The 20716-nt window shown below is 42.8% G+C and overlaps 1 protein-coding gene across 6 annotated transcripts in view; it reads left to right on the forward strand.

Moving 5' to 3' along the window:
• CELSR1 (cadherin EGF LAG seven-pass G-type receptor 1) overlaps nt 1-20716 on the forward strand; it is a 164709-nt gene that overhangs the window by 121048 nt on the left and 22945 nt on the right. For 4 of the 6 annotated variants that reach the window (XM_066550785.1, XM_066550786.1, XM_066550787.1 and 1 more), the window contains exons 9-22: nt 3036-3202; nt 3667-3852; nt 4153-4266; nt 4589-4763; nt 5459-5600; nt 7280-7400; nt 8494-8677; nt 9579-9680; nt 11408-11502; nt 11808-12017; nt 14617-14800; nt 17479-17622; nt 18801-19002; nt 19323-19490. In XM_066550785.1, the coding sequence (XP_066406882.1) occupies nt 3036-3202; nt 3667-3852; nt 4153-4266; nt 4589-4763; nt 5459-5600; nt 7280-7400; nt 8494-8677; nt 9579-9680; nt 11408-11502; nt 11808-12017; nt 14617-14800; nt 17479-17622; nt 18801-19002; nt 19323-19490 (2194 nt within the window). The remainder of the gene's footprint in view (nt 1-3035; nt 3203-3666; nt 3853-4152; nt 4267-4588; nt 4764-5458; nt 5601-7279; nt 7401-8493; nt 8678-9578; nt 9681-11407; nt 11503-11807; nt 12018-14616; nt 14801-17478; nt 17623-18800; nt 19003-19322; nt 19491-20716) is intronic. The other 2 variants (XM_066550791.1, XM_066550790.1) reach the window with 1 other exon arrangement.

Below are 20716 nucleotides of genomic sequence, written 5' to 3' on the forward strand. Positions count from 1 at the left end.
CTCTTCAATAGAATATTTGCAGTTTTGAGTAGGAGTGCTGCATTTCTTTAATCCCTATGGCAGTGCTGGTTCTGCTTCAGGCTAACAGATGACAAAGACTTTGGCAAGTTACCAATTAACCTTTTTTTCATTTCCTGCTCTTCAGAACCTCTGGGATCTAGCATACACTAGTAAGGATGGGATGTTTTACCTTCACCACCCTCCTAGAATCTGTTAATTCACCTTCTGGCAGCTCCCCTCTCCCTCTTCTGATATATAGAAAGGAGATAAAATTAAGGAAAATTATTTTCCCCTTTATTGTAATTTAATTCTTTTAAACTATTAGGTGTTGCAATTTGGTGAAGATCTAGCAGCTGTGTCTGACTCACACTTGGATGGCCAGTGTCATTGCACTAGCCTTGGGCTGGACCTAAACATAAGCTTCCACAGGTCCAGCACCCACACTGCAGGTGACATCCAGTGGGATATTGGCAGCATGTTTCCCACACTGCAGGTGACATCCAGTGGCATGTTGGTAGCATGTTTCCCACACTGCAGGTGACATCCAGTGGCATGTTTCCCCAGGCCCTCTGTCTCCACAGGGAATGGCCCTCATGTGTTTCTGCCAGCCTGCTGAGCGCAGGACTCTTTAGAGTGATCATAGATACACAGGCAGTGCTTCAAGTGGCAAACTCTGAGCACAGGATCAGTTTGTATCACTGCACTGCCCATGGCAGGGGGTGCTGGGAATCATGTGGGCCTCTGTGGTGACAGGGGAGGTCAGGTCCCATCTGAGGACAGTGGATGTGCCACCCCCTCCATGGACACTCCTGGTCCCAGGCATGAGGAAGGGCTGGGGGGAAGAGGGAGGTCAGAGGGGACTGACAAATGGAGATTTCTATTTAACTAGCAGGGAAAGGTGCACCCTGGCCCCAGGGAAGGGAGGGAGGTTGGGAGAAGGTGTGGGAAGGGAATGGTATTTGCAAGCACAGAAAGTCACCACCAGTGAGAAAAGGAAGAAGGTGGCTAATTGCCATGCCAGTCCAGTTCTCCCAGGAGCAAAGGCAAAATGCTTGCACACAGCATTCCCAGCCTTCAGCAGGTGGGAAGCCCACAACTTTGCATCCTGCCTCTGCACTCCAGAGGCAGATGGGATCAAAAATCTCAGCAACAGCCCAGAAAACCAGCAGCACAGTTGGAAGCTGAGGTTATTGTGAAGGTCAGCAGGGTAGAGGAGGAAGGCAAAGGCTGACTTTTGCATAGGTGGAGTAAGAGAAAATAATCCTGCTCAACACTGATGTCCTGGCTACTTTTACATTGATATATGCTTTTACATTAATGTGGTGCAGTGTGGGCTGATGAACTGTGCCCTGGCCCAGAATTGTGCCCTGGCCCAGATAGCCAGAATTCAAGTACTGCATTCAACTTTTAAGCAACCTGAGACATCTGTATCTGGTGACAACCTTTTTTGAAGTTGCCATCTGGTTTTCAAGAGCAGGCTATGCTGCAGTTGTTCCACCATATGCCCTCTCTGGCAAAGGTGAGATCACAGGCTGGAGGAGGAGGGAGGAGGGCTGCCCCTTAGCCTGCCTGCCCTTAGCCTGGTGTGGGGTGGCTGGGTAACCACATCTTAAGGAAGGGCAAGTCAAGTTCCACCTCTGGCTTGACTAGTGGTAGCCCAGTAGTCTCTGACTTTTTCTTTCTCACAAATAGGGAGCTAAAGGGCTTGCAATAGGGAACTAAAGGGCTTGCACTTTACTCCAACCCCTGCACTCCACTCCTCACTCCAGTCTTTCTCTTTGTAGACACCAGCAAGGCAGACATACAAGAATTTGGGGTTTGGCTTTATTCAACAATGCAACTTCACATCAACTATCCCCCATTTTCTGGTGTGGTGTCATCCCTCAACCTTTTTCTAAGAACTTACACATATGCACATAGTATATAGTAACACATATGCATTTTTATATACATGATCTACTACAAAAAATCCAGAAAGTGTCAGCAGATATGGTAGTGTGGAGCAGAAGGGGAAAGACTGTTAAGCCCTGTGATTTCCCTGACCGACATGCACTCAGCACATGATGAAATAAAAGGCTGGGTGCTAATCTGTGGTGGTTGTACCCAGGCTCTAAGACCTGCTTCTACTGGCAAAAAGCTGCCATGAACTTCACCAACATGCCCACAAGCAAGGATGTCAGGAAGGGGCTGACTGTAGATCTCCTACAAGGTTCCACACATGGTGGAGGTGTTGCAAATAGCACAGATCTCCCATGGCTTAATCTGTGCTTCTAATCAGTGGGATCAACTAATCCCTGGGACTGTAGCTCCTATTACCCAGGGTAACAACTTTAGAAGTCCAAGGGGATGGGTGTTCCTCTATTTTCCATCAGCAAAGTGCTTTCTATTGAAGGCTGTAGGAGCCTTCAATAGAAGGAGCTGTAGGAGCTGTGCTTGTGCAAGGTTAGAGAGAAGGGCAATTTTGCAGTTGTCACCTCAGAACATTTAAAGCAGGTGATTTAGGCAATTCCACACAAACTTTCTCCCTGTGAAAAGACTGTGTAGCTGGGGCAGCTGAATAATCTGGCCCTGGAGTATTCACAATTAATTCATATTTCCTGTTGCCTCCCAGCCTTTTCCTGTGTTTAATCTGTTAATTAGAAGCAGGTAATCAAGGTTGTGTTGAAAACATCTGAAGCAACTGTTGCCCTCATACTTCCTGCTCTGTCCACCCACTCACCAGCAGAACTATATCAGCAGAGATCCTGAGCTTCCCTTTCTAGGAACAGCTCTCATGTGGGTAATGCCATAGCAGTGTGGAGGTGCTGCTTTTGAGTACAGGCACCAAGATGCCTACCCACAACCAGGGTAGGTTATGAATTTGCAGTATTATCAACTCTTTCACAGTAGCTCCCCTAGACCAGCTCTTCATCCATGGTAGATTGAACGTAGCTCAGTGGAAGAGGGACTAGCTCCCTGTGAAATAGCATCATTTTTCCTCTTCACATTTGTCCTGAATGATAAAAACCATTTCTCTTTTGTATTTTGATTCACAGCAATGCCTTCTCCTCAGCGTTTCAGTGGTGAGAGCATTATCATTTGGAGTGACCTTGACATCACCATCTCCGTGCCGTGGTACATTGGGCTGATGTTCAGAACCAGGAAAGTCAATGGCATGTTAATGCAAGCCAATGCTGGGGCTGCATCCAAGATCAACATTCAGGTAAAGTGTGGCTGCCTTTGCCTAGAAAAGAATTAATACTCCCCCAGCAGTGGATATGGCCAGATCAACTACACAGCTTCATCCACCTAGCTAAATGCATGTCAATAAAAACATATCATTACTTTAGCCTTTTACAATGATCAAAAAGTGAATGATCAAAATATCATTATAAAAACCATATTAATTTAAAATTAATTTTCTAGTCAGAGGTAGTAGTGGGCATTAATATAGATGTAAAAAATGGATCTATTCCTTTGGGGTTTTTTTGCCCATAAGGGAAGCTGGAGTCTGAATGTCCAAAATTATACAAGGAGGTCTTGCAAGCATTCCCATCTTTACTCTTTGAGCTTTTTTTCCTTTTGGGTTCTCTTAGGAAATGTTATTATCTTGCCCTCCACCTCCTTCTGCATCAAGTACAAATATGTAGCAAAAAAAGACATGGTTGGTTTTTTTTTCCCCAACAGATACTGAACAACTATGTGCAGTTTGAAGTGTACAGTGGCCTGAGCCAGGTTGCTAGTTTGAAGATGAGCCAGTCACGGGTCAGTGATGGGGAATGGCATCATTTATTAGTAGAGCTGAAGAGTGCAAAAGATGGTAAAGATCTCAAGTACCTTGCTGTCATGTCCTTGGACTATGGGATGTACCAGGTAAGGCAGCATAGAAGCTTTGCCACTGAGCACTGCACAAATGCTTTTAGGAGAAACTAGGATAGAGGACTGTGGACAAGTACTTATGCTGTGAGACATGTTCTGCAGTGATTTATGCCTAATCAATTATATTAATTTATTAAACTTTATGATAATGTATCTTACAAAGAAGTCATAAAAAGACACATTCCAATGTCTGGCTCCTCACTGCTTTGGTATTTTTTATGTAATCTGTCAGCTACTGCTTGACTCTATCACAACTCTGATAGTGCTTCTTATCAGCTGTTGTTTTCCTCACAGAGCACTGTGCAGATTGGAAATCAACTACCTGGATTGAAAATGAAAAGCATCATTGTGGGAGGTGTCTCTGGAGACCAAGTCTCTGTTCAGCAGGGATTTTATGGATGTATGCAGGTATGAAATTAAAAGTGTAGCAATAAATTTTGAACTCATGAGAAAATGCCCAGGTGAAAATGTGGGAGGTTTCTTTTTCATCCACCCTGAAACATTTCTGTTTCCTCCATAAAAATTATCTAAGAATCAAAATATTAAAGTCTGCTCACTTTGCTAGGTACAAATCTTATCACACAGGGGAAAAATATTTGACAAAAAAATCTGGGTTTGGCTCATCAGGTGATTTCTTTAAAATGTAGCCTCATTGATTGATAAAAATAATAAATATAATAATGTACTCTGAAAGGAGACTAATTTTAAAATAATTGTCTTTTGTCACCAGGGAGTAAGAATGGGAGAGACATCTACAAACATAGCGACACTGAACATGAAACAGGCTATCAAGATCAACGTGAGGGAGGGCTGTGAAGTGGATAACCCTTGTGATTCCAACCCATGTCCCCAGCACAGCTACTGCAGTGACGACTGGGACAGCTACTCCTGTGTCTGTGACCCAGGTAACCTGCTGGCCACTCATACAGGAGCTGGATCACACCTCCATGAGCTCATCAGAAGCAGCACAGCAGCAGCAGCGTGCTGGCAAAGTGTTCATCTTCTGATTCTTCCTCTTCCAGTCAGTATTACCCTTCTCACTCTTACTCTAGCACCCTGGAAGCTGCACTCCTGGGCTAAGAATCCAGGCAGTGTATCCACCAAATGGACAGACAGTCTCTGGTCCAAAAAACTCCTGTGTACCTCCCCTTTTCTTTAATGTTTTTTTTTTCTTTCTTTCTCAGCCTTTTCTGCTGTTGAATTTCAGTCTCTCACTCTGCATCCTAATCAAGATACTTTGGATGTTTTCTCTGTTTTGGAGCATGTAGCCAGCACATGCTGTCAGCACCCAGCACAGTCACCTCCCATACATGCAGCGAGAGAATACAAAACTATTTGTAGCACATGCTCCAAATATAAAGCTGGGAACCAAAGGCACAAAGGTGCCTCAAGCATGGTAACAGACTGTCAAAAAGAATGGCTTACTATCATTTTGTTTGAGAGGGAAAGGAGTGTTTCATTTCTGACAGTATCTCAGGGGGAATCTACTGATTATCAAAGATGGGTTATTAGTGTATAAGCTTAAGACAGACAGTCTTTTGGAGACATGCAAATCATAAATTACAATGGTTGCTGTAATTTTCTTACCTTGTCTCCCCAGGGTACTTTGGGAGAGACTGTGTTGATGTATGCAACTTGAACCCATGTGAGCATGTCTCCACATGCGTGCACAAACCTAGCTCATCCCATGGCTACACCTGTGAGTGTGGACAAAGCTACTACGGACAGTACTGTGAAAGCAAGTAAGAGAATTATTTTGTTCTTGGTTTCTTGATCCTGCCAGGAAGCTCTTCACCTAGGGCATCAGTCCTCCCACTTCCTGTTCTGCTCTGATAAACTTTCCTGTTACAATTTGAGTGGTATTTTAGGCTCCGTTGCCTTTTGGCATTCCTGAACTCTTCTCAGAAACTAGACATGTTATTCAGGAGCCAATTTGCTTCATCAGCTGCTCAGGGGCTCAACCAGTTCTGCTGTGTTGCACAGCACTGCATCTCACCTGTACTTTGTGGTGGGCTTGGCCTGACTTTGCTCTGCATCTCTCCTCCAGCTTCCCCAGCACACAGAGCGATGCACCAGTTCGGTGGCCTCTAGCAAGATAAAGTCTCTTGGCAGTGTAGGTCCAGTCCCTGAGCTGGCAAAGAGCCATCTCTTCTGGACAGTCTGGGGCCTGTGTCTGTTGCTTTGTGGGAGAAACGTGCTGATTCCCTCGTCAGCAGCTTCCTGGTCTCTGATAAGCATTCAGCAACCAGCCTTATCCCAAAGGCGGCACTTTGATTTACTGTAATATGGGCCATTCATGATGTGCAAATGAAGTGCATTTGTCTGCCTGTTTAGGAATGGCTCATGTGATGTTTCCTTCCCTTTGAAAACTGCAAGCTTCTTCCTCTGCCTTTTGTAGTGTGGGCTTGCAAATGTTGGCCATGCTGTTGCGAGATTTGTCTTTCATTCCTCTGGATTAGGGACACAGAGACATTGTCCCTTGTCATTATCTGCTGACATGTGTCAAGTGCAACATTTCATATTCTAAAGCTTAGAAGTAAATACCTACCAATTACCATAAATAAAATTGGTCTTCAAAACAGATGGAAATAGTTTTTCTTTCCTAAAAATGAGCACCAGGGAGGGGATACCTTGTGCATTTCCAGGATCCCAGTCTCAGAGCCCTTGTCCTTCAGGCTATTGCTTGACAAACACTCCCAGCTATCAGAGAATCAGAGCTCTCCTTGCCAGAACTAGTGTTGGGGCATCTGTGGGATAACCATCTCAGAGGCTCCCCAGATGAAATAGTCCCAGTGGGAATGGGGTTTTGCTTCAGCAGGGGTGGCCTTTGGCTTGCTGCTTAGCTTCCAGTGCTGCTGCACTCGGTCTGAATCATAGTCTTTGATCCACAGTCCAGATCAAAGCTGCCACCCTCCCCTCTTCCATGTCTCCAGCCATGGGTCCTCTGTCTCTCCTCAGGCAGAGCAGGGCTTTTCAGACCTTGTAGTGAACAGTCCAAGAAAGCCAGGTTGGTTGAAAGTAGTGGCTTTTCTTTATAGGATGAACTTGGAGAGAGCTTTGCACCTGAACTGGTGTCCCTGTGGGCTGGGGCAGGATGGGGATGGGGAGTGGGATATAAAGTGTTGGGGAGCTGTACCCCAAGGCAGTTTGTGGTGGTAGATAAACCAGGGCACCGGCTCAGAGCCACCTGCACTTAAAAATACTTAGAGAAGCATTACCTCTAGGTTTTCATAGCACTGATATTCTAAGTTTTCCCATATCATAGTGTATTTATATTTATATATGTATTGATTGTTGTTTGAGATACATTACTGTCTGTAAGCTGATGCAGTTGAGTGCAGATTTGGTCCAAAGCTTTATTTTCACCCTTTTAAAGAGGGAACTTAAAATAACTTTTTTTCAATTTGATTTTCTTTAATAGGATCGACCTACCTTGTCCCAGAGGTTGGTGGGGAAATCCCATCTGTGGCCCATGTAATTGTGAGACTAGTAAAGGGTTTGATTCTGATTGCAATAAGACCAATGGAGAGTGCCACTGCAAGGTAAGCAAAAGAAACCAGTCTTAAGTCAAAATTTATTTAGTTTAAAAAGAAACTGTACCACTTATAATTACAAGTGAGTATCTGATACAAAGTACACACGGTTGTGCTTTGTATCACATATATATGTATGTGCACAGTGGAGTTAATCATTACCCAAAACATTTTGCTGGCACCACCCTTCTCTAAATCATACTGTACAGCTCTTATCTTATTTGTGTTTGGAAAAGCGAGCTGAGAGGATGAAAGCCTGGCTCTGATCTCTGAAGTGCAGCCTGGTTTATCAGGGGAGATCAGGCCGGGGTGCAGAGGAGTGTCAGTGGGGTTTTGTGCATCACAAGTGAGTAATGGCCATGAAACAGCTCGGGCCAGCTGGCCGAAGCTTGCCCCTGTGCTATGGCCAGCAAGAGGCCTGGCAGCTGGAGAGAGCTGCAGGGCTAAATGCTTTCCTCATCTCTGGACAGGCAGGGACAGATGGGGGACATGGGAGGGGAGGCACCTCGTCATGAAGGTTTTACAAAGGACTTCTCACAATAGGTTTTAAACTGGCTTGAATGACATCAGAGGAGCTGGGCTTGTACAGACTGGCGGCTGTGAATCTGGCCCCCTGCTCCTTTCTGAAATGCCAGCAGGACACACAGCAACTGTTGCATGAAATGGAGTCAGTGGGGTGCCAGCTCCACACTCTTGTGCAATCCTAATGCCTCAGATCAAATACATGTACAGAGGTGATTTGAGTATGGGATCATTGCGTGCTCTCCACCCTCTACGTGAAACACAAATGCACAGTGCAGGAAGTTTCCTTAGTGGCTCCTTCATGCCATACAAGAGCAGAATTGCAAAGCTGAGAAAACTGTAAATCCTCCAAGAATATGTTTGGTGGGCACTTGTTGCAAGTGCCCAAGGAGTGATATGGGCCCTGTGGCTCTGCTGCAAATGGCAATTCAAACCCTGGGTCTCTGATAATAGTAACATAAATTTATCTGTGCTCTGCTAAATGAGCCCTTTTATGATGTACAAGCTGTTAGAGCAGGTTTCAGAAATGTGGGCAGTTTGGAAGTCAAACACCTTGTGTCTCTCATTTTGGTTTTTCTAGGCCAATTACTACAGGCCCCAAAGCAGTGACACCTGCTACCCCTGCGACTGCTTCCCATCTGGCTCCCACACGCGCGCCTGCGACATGGAGACGGGACAGTGTCCCTGCAAGCCCGGCGTCATCGGGCGCCAGTGCAACCGCTGCGACAACCCCTTTGCAGAGGTCACCGTGAGGGGCTGTGAAGGTACCTCGGCCCAGCCACGCTGCCCGGCCCTGCGGCCCAGCCACGCTGCCCGGCCCTGCGGCCCAGCCACGCTGCCCGGCCCTGCGGCCCAGCCACGCTGCCCGGCCCTGCGGCCCAGCCACGCTGCCGTGTGGGACCAGAGCCACTGGCAGCGCGCAGATGGGGACACTGCGGGGACACTCCTGGGCCCAGCAGCATGGCTCCAGCAGTGGGGGCAATGGGGGCTGCAGCAGCCTGAACATCCACCCCTCCTCCTAGATATGTGCCAGTGTGACTCATGGGGGCTGAGGGAATGGAAAAAAAGCTCTTATCTCTTTAATTTTTCTCACATGGAAATAGAGCCAGCTGAGGTGGAGTAGGGGGAGCAAAAAACTAGCAGCGGCTTTTCTTTAAACCCGAGTTCATCTGCCAGTGCAGTGTTGTATTGCTGAGCTGCAGCTGAAGAGGCTGGTGAGAGGCCTCATGCCTTTTGCCCACAGAGGCACCGTGCCGTGTGCCTCGTGCACTCTGCCTTCCTTCCCCACCTTGCCCATCCTGCCTTTCCTCTCACCCACCCACCCACCCACTGTCCTCCTGTGATAAGCACAAAGCTGCTGCAACAGCAGTGTGTGGGCAAAATAAAGGAGAAATGTTTTCCCACAATAAAGGAGCAAGCAGAGATAGGCAGAGCCAAAATCCAGAGCCCCATAATCATCCTGAGCTCTCCTCTGCCTGTACCTGTCTGTCCAATCCGTTGGATAAGGAGCAGCTGGTGGGTTACAGCTTGGAAGGCACTGCAGAGGACAGGTATCCTGACAGGGCTTTGGAATTACAGGAAGGTCCTTCAGGCAGGTTGAAATGTCTCACTCTTACGATTTTTATCTTGTTAGAAAAATTGTATCATTTCTTTTTCTGCTTTCAGTAATTTATAATGGCTGTCCCAAAGCTTTTGAGGCTGGTATTTGGTGGCCACAGACCAAGTTTGGCCAGCCAGCTGCTGTGCCTTGTCCTAAGGGCTCAGTGGGTAAGTTCCCTGGGTAAATAATTACCTACTTTATCTGCATGCCTTTTTTTTTTTTTTTTAAGTCTACATAGGGAATAGTATTAATTCATTGGGTCTAGAGTCTGCAGCATAACTTATATATCATAAGCAGAAGAGTATAGCTAGCTGAAATCAAATACATTTGGAATACTAGCAATAAATAAATGCAGCAGTACAGCAGATAAACATGTAAAAAGCACAAAAATTCTCTATTTTCAAAAAATCAGAGCCCTATTTTCTATTTATCAAGCAATTCTTACACATGTAACTTTCAGTTTCTAGTGACTTATAAGTGTTCTTTTGCCATACAGTTCCTCTGGGCAAAGATAAAATTAGGAAAATCATATTCCTGATGACTGCTTTACTAGGATTGCAGCCTACTAAAGCTAAGAGTTGCAACAAAACTTGCATTTTTCCACACAATATCTTTTCCATAAGCAAAACAGCTGAAAAACACCTTTTATAAAGCAGATGAGCTATGTTGTTTTGTACAACAGGCAAATGACAATTTTTTCATATATGTCTCTGAAAACATGTATCAGATTTTTGAAAATAGAGTTCCCTATCTTTTCCAAAGGCTGTTCTGTGGGAAGTGAAAACTCTGTCTTGGTTCTGGACATGGTAACTCTCTGCTGTCAGTGTTCCTTAGGCTCAGGGAGTTATAAATAGTTATGTGACTGCCCCAAATATTTCTAGGAGGAGCCCACTGCTTATAGGTGTGCAGAAGATTTGTGGTCAACTGTTCTAAAGATTTTAGGAGATAGAATTTTTTTTTAGGTGAAGAATATTTTCATGATTAAGCAGTATAAAGCTGAATTAAAATGAGTTTTCTGCAGTGTTCTTGAAGTGGTTCACCCAAGCGTCTCTTCTAGGCGATGTTGCTTATTGTAATTGCATGCTCTAAGTAAATTTTACAAATTATTCAAAGTAAGCCTTATAATAATGAATATTCAGACTAAGAACCTGAGGCTTAATTGTATTCACCTAATAATGGAAGAGAAATAATATAATTAGATCCATTAAAATTAAATATAGTTCTTATTTAGATATTGGTAATTAAATGGCTTAGACATATGCAGTATGTTATGTGCAAATTAACTAGCACAAATGTCAATTTTGAATTAGATGACTTGCAATTCATGGTGAAGGATCCTCAGCCAAGAATTGCATTTTAAAATTATTTGACAAATAGTACAAAATATAATAGGCTAAATGAAACAGTAAGCTGCTCACAGTCCATTTACAAGGGCAAAAAGGCAATTATGCATGTTGGTTGAAGTGTTTAGCACATGCAGATGTGTGGGCATGTGTTGATGTAAGTACAGCATTTGTCCAGGAAGTCTTCCTATATAGGCTATTGCACAGAAATCTCAGCAGGGGTTGGTTTTCAGAAGTGCTTAGGAAGTACTTGGTATAAAGAAATTAATTAATTAATTTTCGAATAATCAGGCAGTGAGGCTGAGAGCAGTTGGGCAGAGCTTGGAGTTTAGCTGACTCTTCTCCAAAGGTGGCAAAAGCAATTCCTCAAGATTAGTAGTCTTTAACTTTTCTCTCGCAGGAATCCCCTGTTTGGAAATTGAAATACATGTGTAGCTTTGAGCAACTTCAAAATGTAGGAAATCTGAAAGTCTAGGATAGTTGAAATCTATGAATATTTACCCTGCACAATTCAGAACATTGTTTGCCACTAGATGCTTTGTTTCCCTCAGGAAATGCCGTTCGCCATTGTAACATTGAGAAGGGCTGGCTGCCTCCTGAGCTTTTCAACTGCACCACCAACACCTTTGTGGATCTAAAAATCATGGTAAGCTGGGTTTTCTCAGTTTTCCTTTTATTTTGTGAATAATGACCAGTTTGGACTCCAGTATGATATCCCTGCACTCAGTCTTTTGACTGCAACCTTGAACAGCCTCATTTTCCATCAGGACCCTGGTGCTTTTCTGACTCTCAGTTACATCTGCCATTGAGTTTTGTTGCCAACTCTTTCTCAAGACAAACAAAATTTTGACCAAACAATTCCCGTGTGCCAAAAATTGTGATTGTCTTTGTAACTAGAATGAAAAAAATACATGTGTAATTGGATTTTTTCTTCCTTTTTATCTGATTCAGAATGAGAAGTTACACCACAATGAGACCAGGTTGGATGGAGATAAAACCATACGGATTGTGAGAGCGCTGCAGAATGCCACCAAATATACACACAGCTTGTATGGCAACGACGTGAGGACAGCTTACCAGATCATGATCCGGGTCCTCCAGTACGAGAGCCAGCAGCAAGGGTTTGACTTGGCAGCCACAAGGGATGTGGAATTCAATGAGGTAAGAGAAATACTGTACACTGTGCTGAGCCCTTACAGTTTCCCTTAAAAATAGGTGGCAGTGGGTAATTAAATTTGTCTTTGACCAAGGTGAAGCTAATATTGTGTAATTGACTAATCTGTTCCACAAATAAGCCTTTCTTCTCAGATTAGAATAGGAAGTTGGTTATGCATGTGTCTATGCATGCATGTGTATGTGTAATACAAATATAATAGAATGTGCTTTTCTAAAAAATATCATCATAGTAACAGCCAAAAGAAATATTCCCCATATGAAAAGAAATCATCACATTAATGTGTTTTTCCTGGCTAAAATAGTTTTGTGTACTGTATTTATTTTTGTTGTAAAACATGTCTGATGTGATCATGCTCATTTAAATGTGCAGCGAATTAAGTCTGAGCCAGTTACTGACTCTGAAGGTTTCCTCTAATTCAGTCATGAGTTGGTACATTGAAAGACCTTCCATATCATTGGTATTTTAAGGCACATACTAAAATGTGTGCCAGAGAGCTTCTGCTACTCAGAGCATTGATGAAAGTCACAGTTATTACCAAAGACCTGACCAGGGCTAGAGAACAAGCTGTAGCATCCTCCCTGTCTGGTAAAATATGTAGTTGTGGTGGAAAAATGTGAAATTTGAAGGCAGTTGGGAGTATTCTGTGATGTGATAATGTGAAGGCTGGATGACCCATGTCAGGCTTGTAGAGCTTTCCTGAGTCCCATGTGTACAGGGGATACTGTTCTCCACTCTTGCCCATACTATCACCAAGATCCTGGCCATGGCACAACACAGAGTCCAAGCTAAAACATCTCTTTGGATCTGTGCTAGCAGAGCCCAGAGCTTGGGCACCAGCATGTGGAATGACCCTCCATGGGTCAAGACTGGTGTCTGTGCTGGCCAAAGATCTGTTTGGCTCCCTGAGAATGTGTGCTACACCCACGTCACTGCTCACAGTACTCCAGGAGGATCAGACAGGTCAGGCAGACCAGGGATGAAATTGGAGAGCTGTGCAAAGCCAAGCTGCACCGGGAGAGGACGTCACTGGAGAGTTAGGAGCAGGAAGAAATGCAGCTGAGAAAATTCCTTAGTGTCTTGGGCTGTATAATCAGCAGAGAGCGGAGAACTTCTGAAACATTTTATGTTTTAGATGCACCAAATTTTAAGAGATTCAGTTTTTTCTTTCCTGTGGTGTGTGAAGCAGGCCATTCAGATCTTGAAAAGGAGCTTCATTTCTAGCATGTTTTGTTAAGTAGAAATATGAACAATAAGCAAAAAAAAAAATGGTTTGGAAACATATGCTTTAATTTATTGTTCTCTGCACTTGGCACTGAAATTCATACAGATGATGTTTTCATGAACTCCCTAAATATTTTAGGATAGGTCAGGAATTTGAAAACTAACGAGTACAGCTCATGAATAAAAGGAGGCAACATCCTAGGCTGAGGAACCACAAGGGAGGAAGGAATTTTTTTTCATAATCCTACATAGAAGCCTGAAAAATAGATAATAAAAAACCATAAATAATGTTCACAAACACGGAGGAGGCCTGGTACCAAGTACAGTATGTGTCTCCTGCATTCCTGGGATCCATGTTGTGCTTCTCACCCTAGGTAAAGGTGGTCATAGTGGGAGTCTCTTTCAGCTCAGATACGTGCTTGCAGCCTCAAACAGTACAGACAGGATACAGATAGCTCCTTCTAAATGAAGCCTAAATATTTGTCTTGGCTATTTTAGAGCTTGTGGTGATTAATTCTTACTGCCATTTACGCCAATTTTACCTTTGTTAGGAATTAGGTTTTGTTACAACAACATAGTTCATATGTACACCAAGATTAAAAACTTTTTAGCTTTTTTCTCACTTAAGCCATTTAGCACACTCTTTTGGGGTCAGTCTCCTTCCATTCACCCTGAGGGTCCCTTTGCATATTTTTCCAAGAAAGGGCAGAAGAGTCAGGTCCTCAGAAAGAAATGCCTTTTTAATACCATTTGTAAGCAATGTAAAAATGGGGAGACAATGACATGATCTAAGCTTTCTTATGTGTTTTCAAGTTTGTCTATGCAAGTTAATATTCACTCTTAGCATTCTTCACTGTATAAGTTGTCTTCATTATCTAGGAAACAAAGCAAAAAAAAATTAAAAGAGGAAGTGATATTTCTATTCATGGCTTTCTTTTGTTGTTTAACAAAAAAGCATTATTTTGATTTATCTGGAGAAGTTCTTCAGTGTACCTGCTAAGAGCTGTGCTTTTCATGTGTCTGATCTCTCAGAAACAAAGAAAACATGGATAGGTTCTCCTCCTGCATTTCTTGCTCGATTTCTTGTCATTAGGAAGAAGAAAGTAGGCAGTTCTCTTACAGTCTCCAATTTTGGCTTACTTTACTTGTAAAAAGTTTAGAGGGATTTGCTTTACATGACCAAAAAACCTCTGGGTGAGTAACTGATGTGTGTATTTTATATGGCTGCAGTAGAACATGCCTGCATTAAATATTTCATTATACACTTACCTAAGGCAGTCAGGCAAATAATTTTCAATACTTCTCACTTGAAACCCAGCTCTGTGTTTGATTCATAATTCTGGCTTGTAATTTATTTCTCAGAATATTATCAAAGTGGGTAGTGCTTTGCTGGACCCTGGCAACAAGGAGCACTGGGAGCAAATTCAGCGAACAGAGGGTGGCACCGCTCACCTGCTCAGGCGCTATGAGGAATATTTCAACAATGTGGCCCAGAACATGAAAAAAACCTACATGAGACCCTTTGTCATTGTTGCTACTAACATGAGTGAGTATCTGTGTTGAAAACTGATCAAAACCCTTTTTTGACTCTTAAAAATGTGCTGCACAGAGGTGCTAGTTATTTGTTTCAGTAGTACCTACTGAGAAAAATCATTGCATTGTTTCAAATCCATCAAGCCTTGATCCATATCTTTCAGTTGTCATGGGGGCCTCCTGGGAAGTTTCTGATCTGTTTTGCCTCTGGACCATGCCACTGCTCCATGTGGCTTTTGTTGCAGTCATAGCAGTGTAGAGATAGTAGGAAGGACTAAGTTTGTAAATAAAGGTAATGCCTTTTCAGACCAACTAATATAGTTGAATGTAGTACATCTCATTTTTGGAGGAGTCACACCAACACCACCTGCAGTAAAAAAAAAGTAACCCTACTGTTGATTTTGTTGCATATTATTGATCTTACTTGCATAGGTGGGGACTGCCCAGGGAGGTGATGGAATTCCCAGCACTGGAGATGTTCAAGAAGAAACTGGATGTGGCATTTAGTGCTGTGGTCTGGTTGACAGGCTAATGATCTATCAAAGGTTTGACTCAATGCTCTTATAGGTCTTTTCCAACCTAGCTGATTCTGTGATTATACCTCTGATTTTCACATGCTTTCCTAACTTGGAACCTAGCCAGAAAACCATCATCTGTAGAGATTCTTGTACTGAAAGGTATTTTCACAGAATCACCAGCCCTTCAAATGGCATCGTAGTCTTGCAAAACCCATAATCAGAACAAAATCTATGGGATCCAAAAGATCCAGAATGAGTGTAAATTGAGAAGGAAACATCAGGCATACCTTGTTCACCTATCACAGGAAATTTCTCCTCTGACAAACAAATAGCAGCTCCTGCACTTTGGACTGTGATGCATTTCATAGACATCTCTGCAGTGCATATGCAGATGAAGCACAGCAATCACAGCCTGGTCAGCTTCTTTCCCCATTTTCTCCCCTGCTCTCTCTATTTCATTTTCTTCCCAGCTACAAGCAGTCTGAGCTGAGGGGGTATTGGTGATAGTCCTGCCCTGGGTGTGAGGTGAGATGGAGCCAGCTGACCTTCAGAAGTCCCCCACAAGCAGCATTGCTATTTGGTTTTTCTTTCAGAGGTGCTCTAAACCATATAAGCCTGAACTTGTGTTTAGCTTTTCAAGCTGTTGCTTTTATTTCACATATTAAGAAGGCTTATGTGCCAAAAGTTGGTCTTATTTTCCCAACTACACCTGCTGTTATAGTAAGAATTTTAATTGGCTACAAACCTTGTCCCAAGAATGCTTTATGTCCACAGTCACAGGGGCAGAAAATCAAAGGCATGAGGCAGTCAAGTTACAAAGGCTGTAGCATCCTGCATCAATGGGGCATAGATTATTGTTGAACTATGCCAAACTGAAACACTTTGATTTTTCTTTAATAAACTGAAATACTTTCTTATGATTCAGGACTATGAGAATCAAAATCTTTTTATCTTCATACTCAGAAAAAAAATGTGCTTAGGATTTTAATGCAACTAAACTGAGATGAAAACAAACCCCAGAATTTCTTGCAGGTTGTAAATCATGATTTTTTTTCAACCAGTTCTTCCTGTGTAAAGGAGGTGCAAGCTTGAGAGTGATGAGGCAACTCTGGCCTGAAAGAGTTCTGTTTTCTTTTGAACAGTTTTTCCAGGTGAACATGGTGTTAATAGAGTTTCCTAATGGCTCATCTGGGAGTTAGAACCTAGGAAAGGAATGGGAATTTGTGGGTCTTAACGTGGATATTTCTCCATACAGAAATTTGCAGAGTATCACACCTTTTGGTGTAGGGTTACCCCCAGGACATGTAAATTGGCACTCAGTGACTTGTCCTAAATGAGAAAGTTAAAGCCAACTCAACTGCTTTTAAGTATTTGGGCAGTTTAACAGGCAGAGATGATGAGGTAAGCCAGGGAGGATCTGCCAGTGGAGGACTAAGGAGTAGTCCCAGATTAAATGCATGTTATTTGCTTCTGTCAGCTGACTTCACAATCCAACAGATGTAGAACTATGGTTTTGAAGCACTAGATTTAATCTTCCCATTAAAAAGCAAGTCTAAAATTGGAACATGCAGCACACACTGGAGCAAGCCAGCAGCACATGGAGAAACTCTGTGAAGCAGGAGCATTCACTGAGCAGCAGCCAGGGAAAAGCCTCTGAAACCCAAGTCGGCTGCTGGAGAAGTACCAGTGAAGTGATCTACCTCAAGATGGGTATTAGCAAAAATTTCTTCACTGAAACAATTCTCAGGAATTGAAACAGGTGGCCCAGGGAAGTCACCATGCCTGGAGGTATTTAAGACATGTAGATGTGGCCCTTGGGGCCATGGTTTAGCGCCGGACCTGGCAGTGCTGAGTTAACAGTTCCACTTGATCTTGGAGATCTTTTGCAACCTAAACAATTTTATCATTCTTTACTTCCAAAGTTTCCAGTATGTTTTCATAGTATGAAATACTGTTTTGTGAATTCCTTTCCACTGAACAATAAATGTATAATTTGATAAATGTAACATAATGCTGACACATAAACTTTTAGTTATTATATAAGGTGTTAACAAAAAAAAATTAAGTTTTACTTTCTATTTTGTGGCTTAAATTTTTTATCTGTATTGTGCAGTCATTTTAACCTTTCAGTAATGTTTCACTGTGGTGATGGGAAACTTTTATCCCCTCCCAGTTATTGCTGTTGACATCTTTGACAAGTCTAATTTCACGGGAGCTAGAATACCACGATTTCATGAGATTAAAGAAGATTACCCAAAAGATCTGGAGTCATCTGTTGTCTTCCCTGATACTTTATTCAGACCTTCAGAAAGGAAAGGTAAAACCCTTCTGCTGCTGTTTGGTGAGCAATTATGGGCAGCTCCCAGGGAGTGTGGTGGATCCTCAGGGAGCAGAGTGGTACTGGGGTGAGAGCAGGGCGATTGTCTGCACAAGTGAGCATTATTTAGGGATGGAGCAGCTGTGCATACTTCTGAGGCATTTTGCCTGCCGGCAGTGATGGAGGCATGGGGGGCTGTGGGACTGGCTGTACCTGTCTGTCAGGTCTCGCCTGCAGCCCCTCAAAAGCCCTGTCAAAGCGGGAGAAATGCTCTGCCTCTGTTCCCACAAGGATGGGATGGGATGGCTGCCCAGTGCCTGCAGTCCCACAGCTGCCTTCCTCCAGCCCCTGCAGAGATGGAGGGAGGAGGTGTGAGAGACAGAAAATCCAAATCTGGGAGCACAGAGAGGTGTTATCAGAACTAGGCAGCAAGGAAAAGGTCTTGACTGGGGTGATCAGGGAGAATACAGTGGGGAGTACCTGCTTCCCAGTGTCTCTGAAGTATCCCAAGACTGCTGCAAAGCACCACAAGGTTTTTGGGCAAAGGGAAAGAGGGTAACTCAAAATTCAATAGATGTGCCATTGTTGAATGTCTTCTGATTGAGGAAATAGCAACTCTCCTGAAAATAATAGATAATAAGCTAGAACAGCTTTGTGACTTTTTGCTTAGAAACAGAGTATCTGCTTCTATGATTTGTATCTTTTCTGTAAGTCAAAAGAGAATGGGAATTTTAAGAGACTCTTCCAAAACAGAAAGCTCATTAAATGACAGAATTAGCAGGGAGAAATCTCATGTGAGTAGTTGGTGGGTTCATTAATACTATTTTTGCCATATATAAATGTACATGCAATTTAACAGCATGCATAATGTTTTAATGTTCTCCTAAGTTATGCATGGGATACTTATATACTTATGGACCTTTTAGCTTAGAAATTGCTTATTTTATAGCTAGACTAAATGACTTTTCACTGTTCAATGGTTATTTGATTATCAGCTATATAACTATGAATTGTGCTGAAATTTTATTAAAAATATCAAGTATAACATTAGAAGCATGCTGAGTGCTCTAAGCCTGGAGTTATAAGAACTCTAATACTATTGGCAAGCAAAATTACCAGTTTAAATGGTAGCTCTGAAGCTGTTTGCAAAGAATTTAATATTTGTGTTGGTTCCATAGCAGTGCCCACAATGAAACCTTCAAATCAGAAAATACCCTCTAAGTTGAACAGTGAAGTGTTCAGCCCTGAGAGTGCTTTTGCAAAGAGAAAGAAGCGACACCCAGACACTGAGACACATCACACTGTTGCCATGGTCATTATATACAGATCCCTGGGACACCTCCTGCCTGAAAACTATGATCCTGACAGGAGGAGCTTAAGGTAAACCCCAGACCTGTTTGTGAATTGTTCAGGTCCCTTCTTCTGCTCTCTGAATGTGTGGGGGAGACAGAGCTGCATTTATATTGGCCAAAATTCATCAGTGCTGCTGTTCTCACTGCAGTACTACCTCATGTCCTCCTCTGGCACACAGTGGGAGAATAACCATGCCAGAAGTGCCAGCAGTTTTTGGGAACACATCTGTATGGAAGGCTGTTGGTACACCTGCCTCACTTTCTGAGCAGAAGCAACATGAGATCTATTTGCAGAATGTAGCTTTGCATTTTGATGTGTATCACCGTGCAATTTTTCTCCTTGTGCAGATTGCCAAATCGCCCTATCATCAACACACCTGTAGTGAGCACAGCCGTTCACAGTGATGGGGAGTTTCCTCCCAACCTGGTGGAAAAGCCTGTCATAGTGGAGTATGCCATGCTGGAAACAGAGGAGAGAACAAAGCCTGTCTGTGTCTTCTGGAATCACTCCATCACGTATGTCTCCTGCTTGCTTTAGGGCTGTGAGTGACACTGTCTGAGTAGCAGAAAACTCCTGCCTGGGAAGATAATTCTGCAGGAAACCTTGTCTTGGTCTGTCTGTTCAACTGACAACTGATTTTTTGTGGAATAGAGCCATGTAGTCATTTCCCACCAATCTGAGAAAAAGGAAAATAATTATCATAACTCCTCAAACAAAGGATTAGCCATGTGGTTTCTAAGAAACACAGATCTGTCATGTCTTTCTGCAGGGTTCATTTTCACCCAGAAACAATAAATCCCACAATTTCCTTGTATTTGTCCATGCTATTTGCCCACGGATGTATGTCTGGACAAACATAGTCCAACTCCAGTGTCTGAATTCATGGCTTGCCTGAGGTCTTTAAGTCAGGATTTTCAGGAGATGATTCAGTTCTTCCATGGGCTGAATCTTCTCCAGTGACTATGGACAGAGTAAATAGCAAACCTTGGTGCCTTAGCCAGGGCCAGTGCAAAAAATGACAAAACCAAATCTTCATTTTAGTGGAAATGGGGGCTGAGGTTTCTCAGATAAAACTGGGAGAAAAAATTATGAATTTCTGAATCACAAATTTTTGACTCAAAAGTCAACGCAAAGGCAGTTGCACTGGTAAGAAACAACTTTCATTTCACCAGCTATTGTGAATTTGCTTTCATTTGTTTTAGTGAAAAAATGGAGGGAGTGGAAATACCTTTTTTGGGACATTAGACCTCTTCATTTTATGGAAAGCAATTGTAATGTAGAAGCAGAATATGAGAGAGTATTTGACTCTCTAGGAGGGAAGTGTTAGGAAAAAGATGAAATGTTCTGAGAATCATTCATTTAGGTCTTTTGTATTCAGTAAAGTTCAAGATAAAGACATCTTTTTCTTGAAAATGAGAAAAATTATATGAGCTGGAACTGTATATGCTGATTTTTCATTGGTTTTATGGCATTGTGGAAACAGCACGTCATGTTGGAAATATTTCGAGTGTGGATAAAACAAAAGAAAATGTTTTGAGAGGTAACCACATTAATATGATGCTTTCACAATATCATAAGTATTACATATATATTGCAATTTCCAGCTACAAACCCAGGTACACAGTGAGAGGATGACATGGTCTGCCCAGGGCAAAAGGAATAGCTGTTACTTGTTTCCTAAAAAACCAAAAATTCTAGTAAACCTATGGAAAATCCATTAAAAGGCAATATCCTGTGCTGG

This window comes from Molothrus aeneus, chromosome 5 (genome assembly GCF_037042795.1).
Source record: "Molothrus aeneus isolate 106 chromosome 5, BPBGC_Maene_1.0, whole genome shotgun sequence".
Classification (NCBI taxonomy): Eukaryota; Metazoa; Chordata; class Aves; order Passeriformes; family Icteridae; genus Molothrus; species Molothrus aeneus.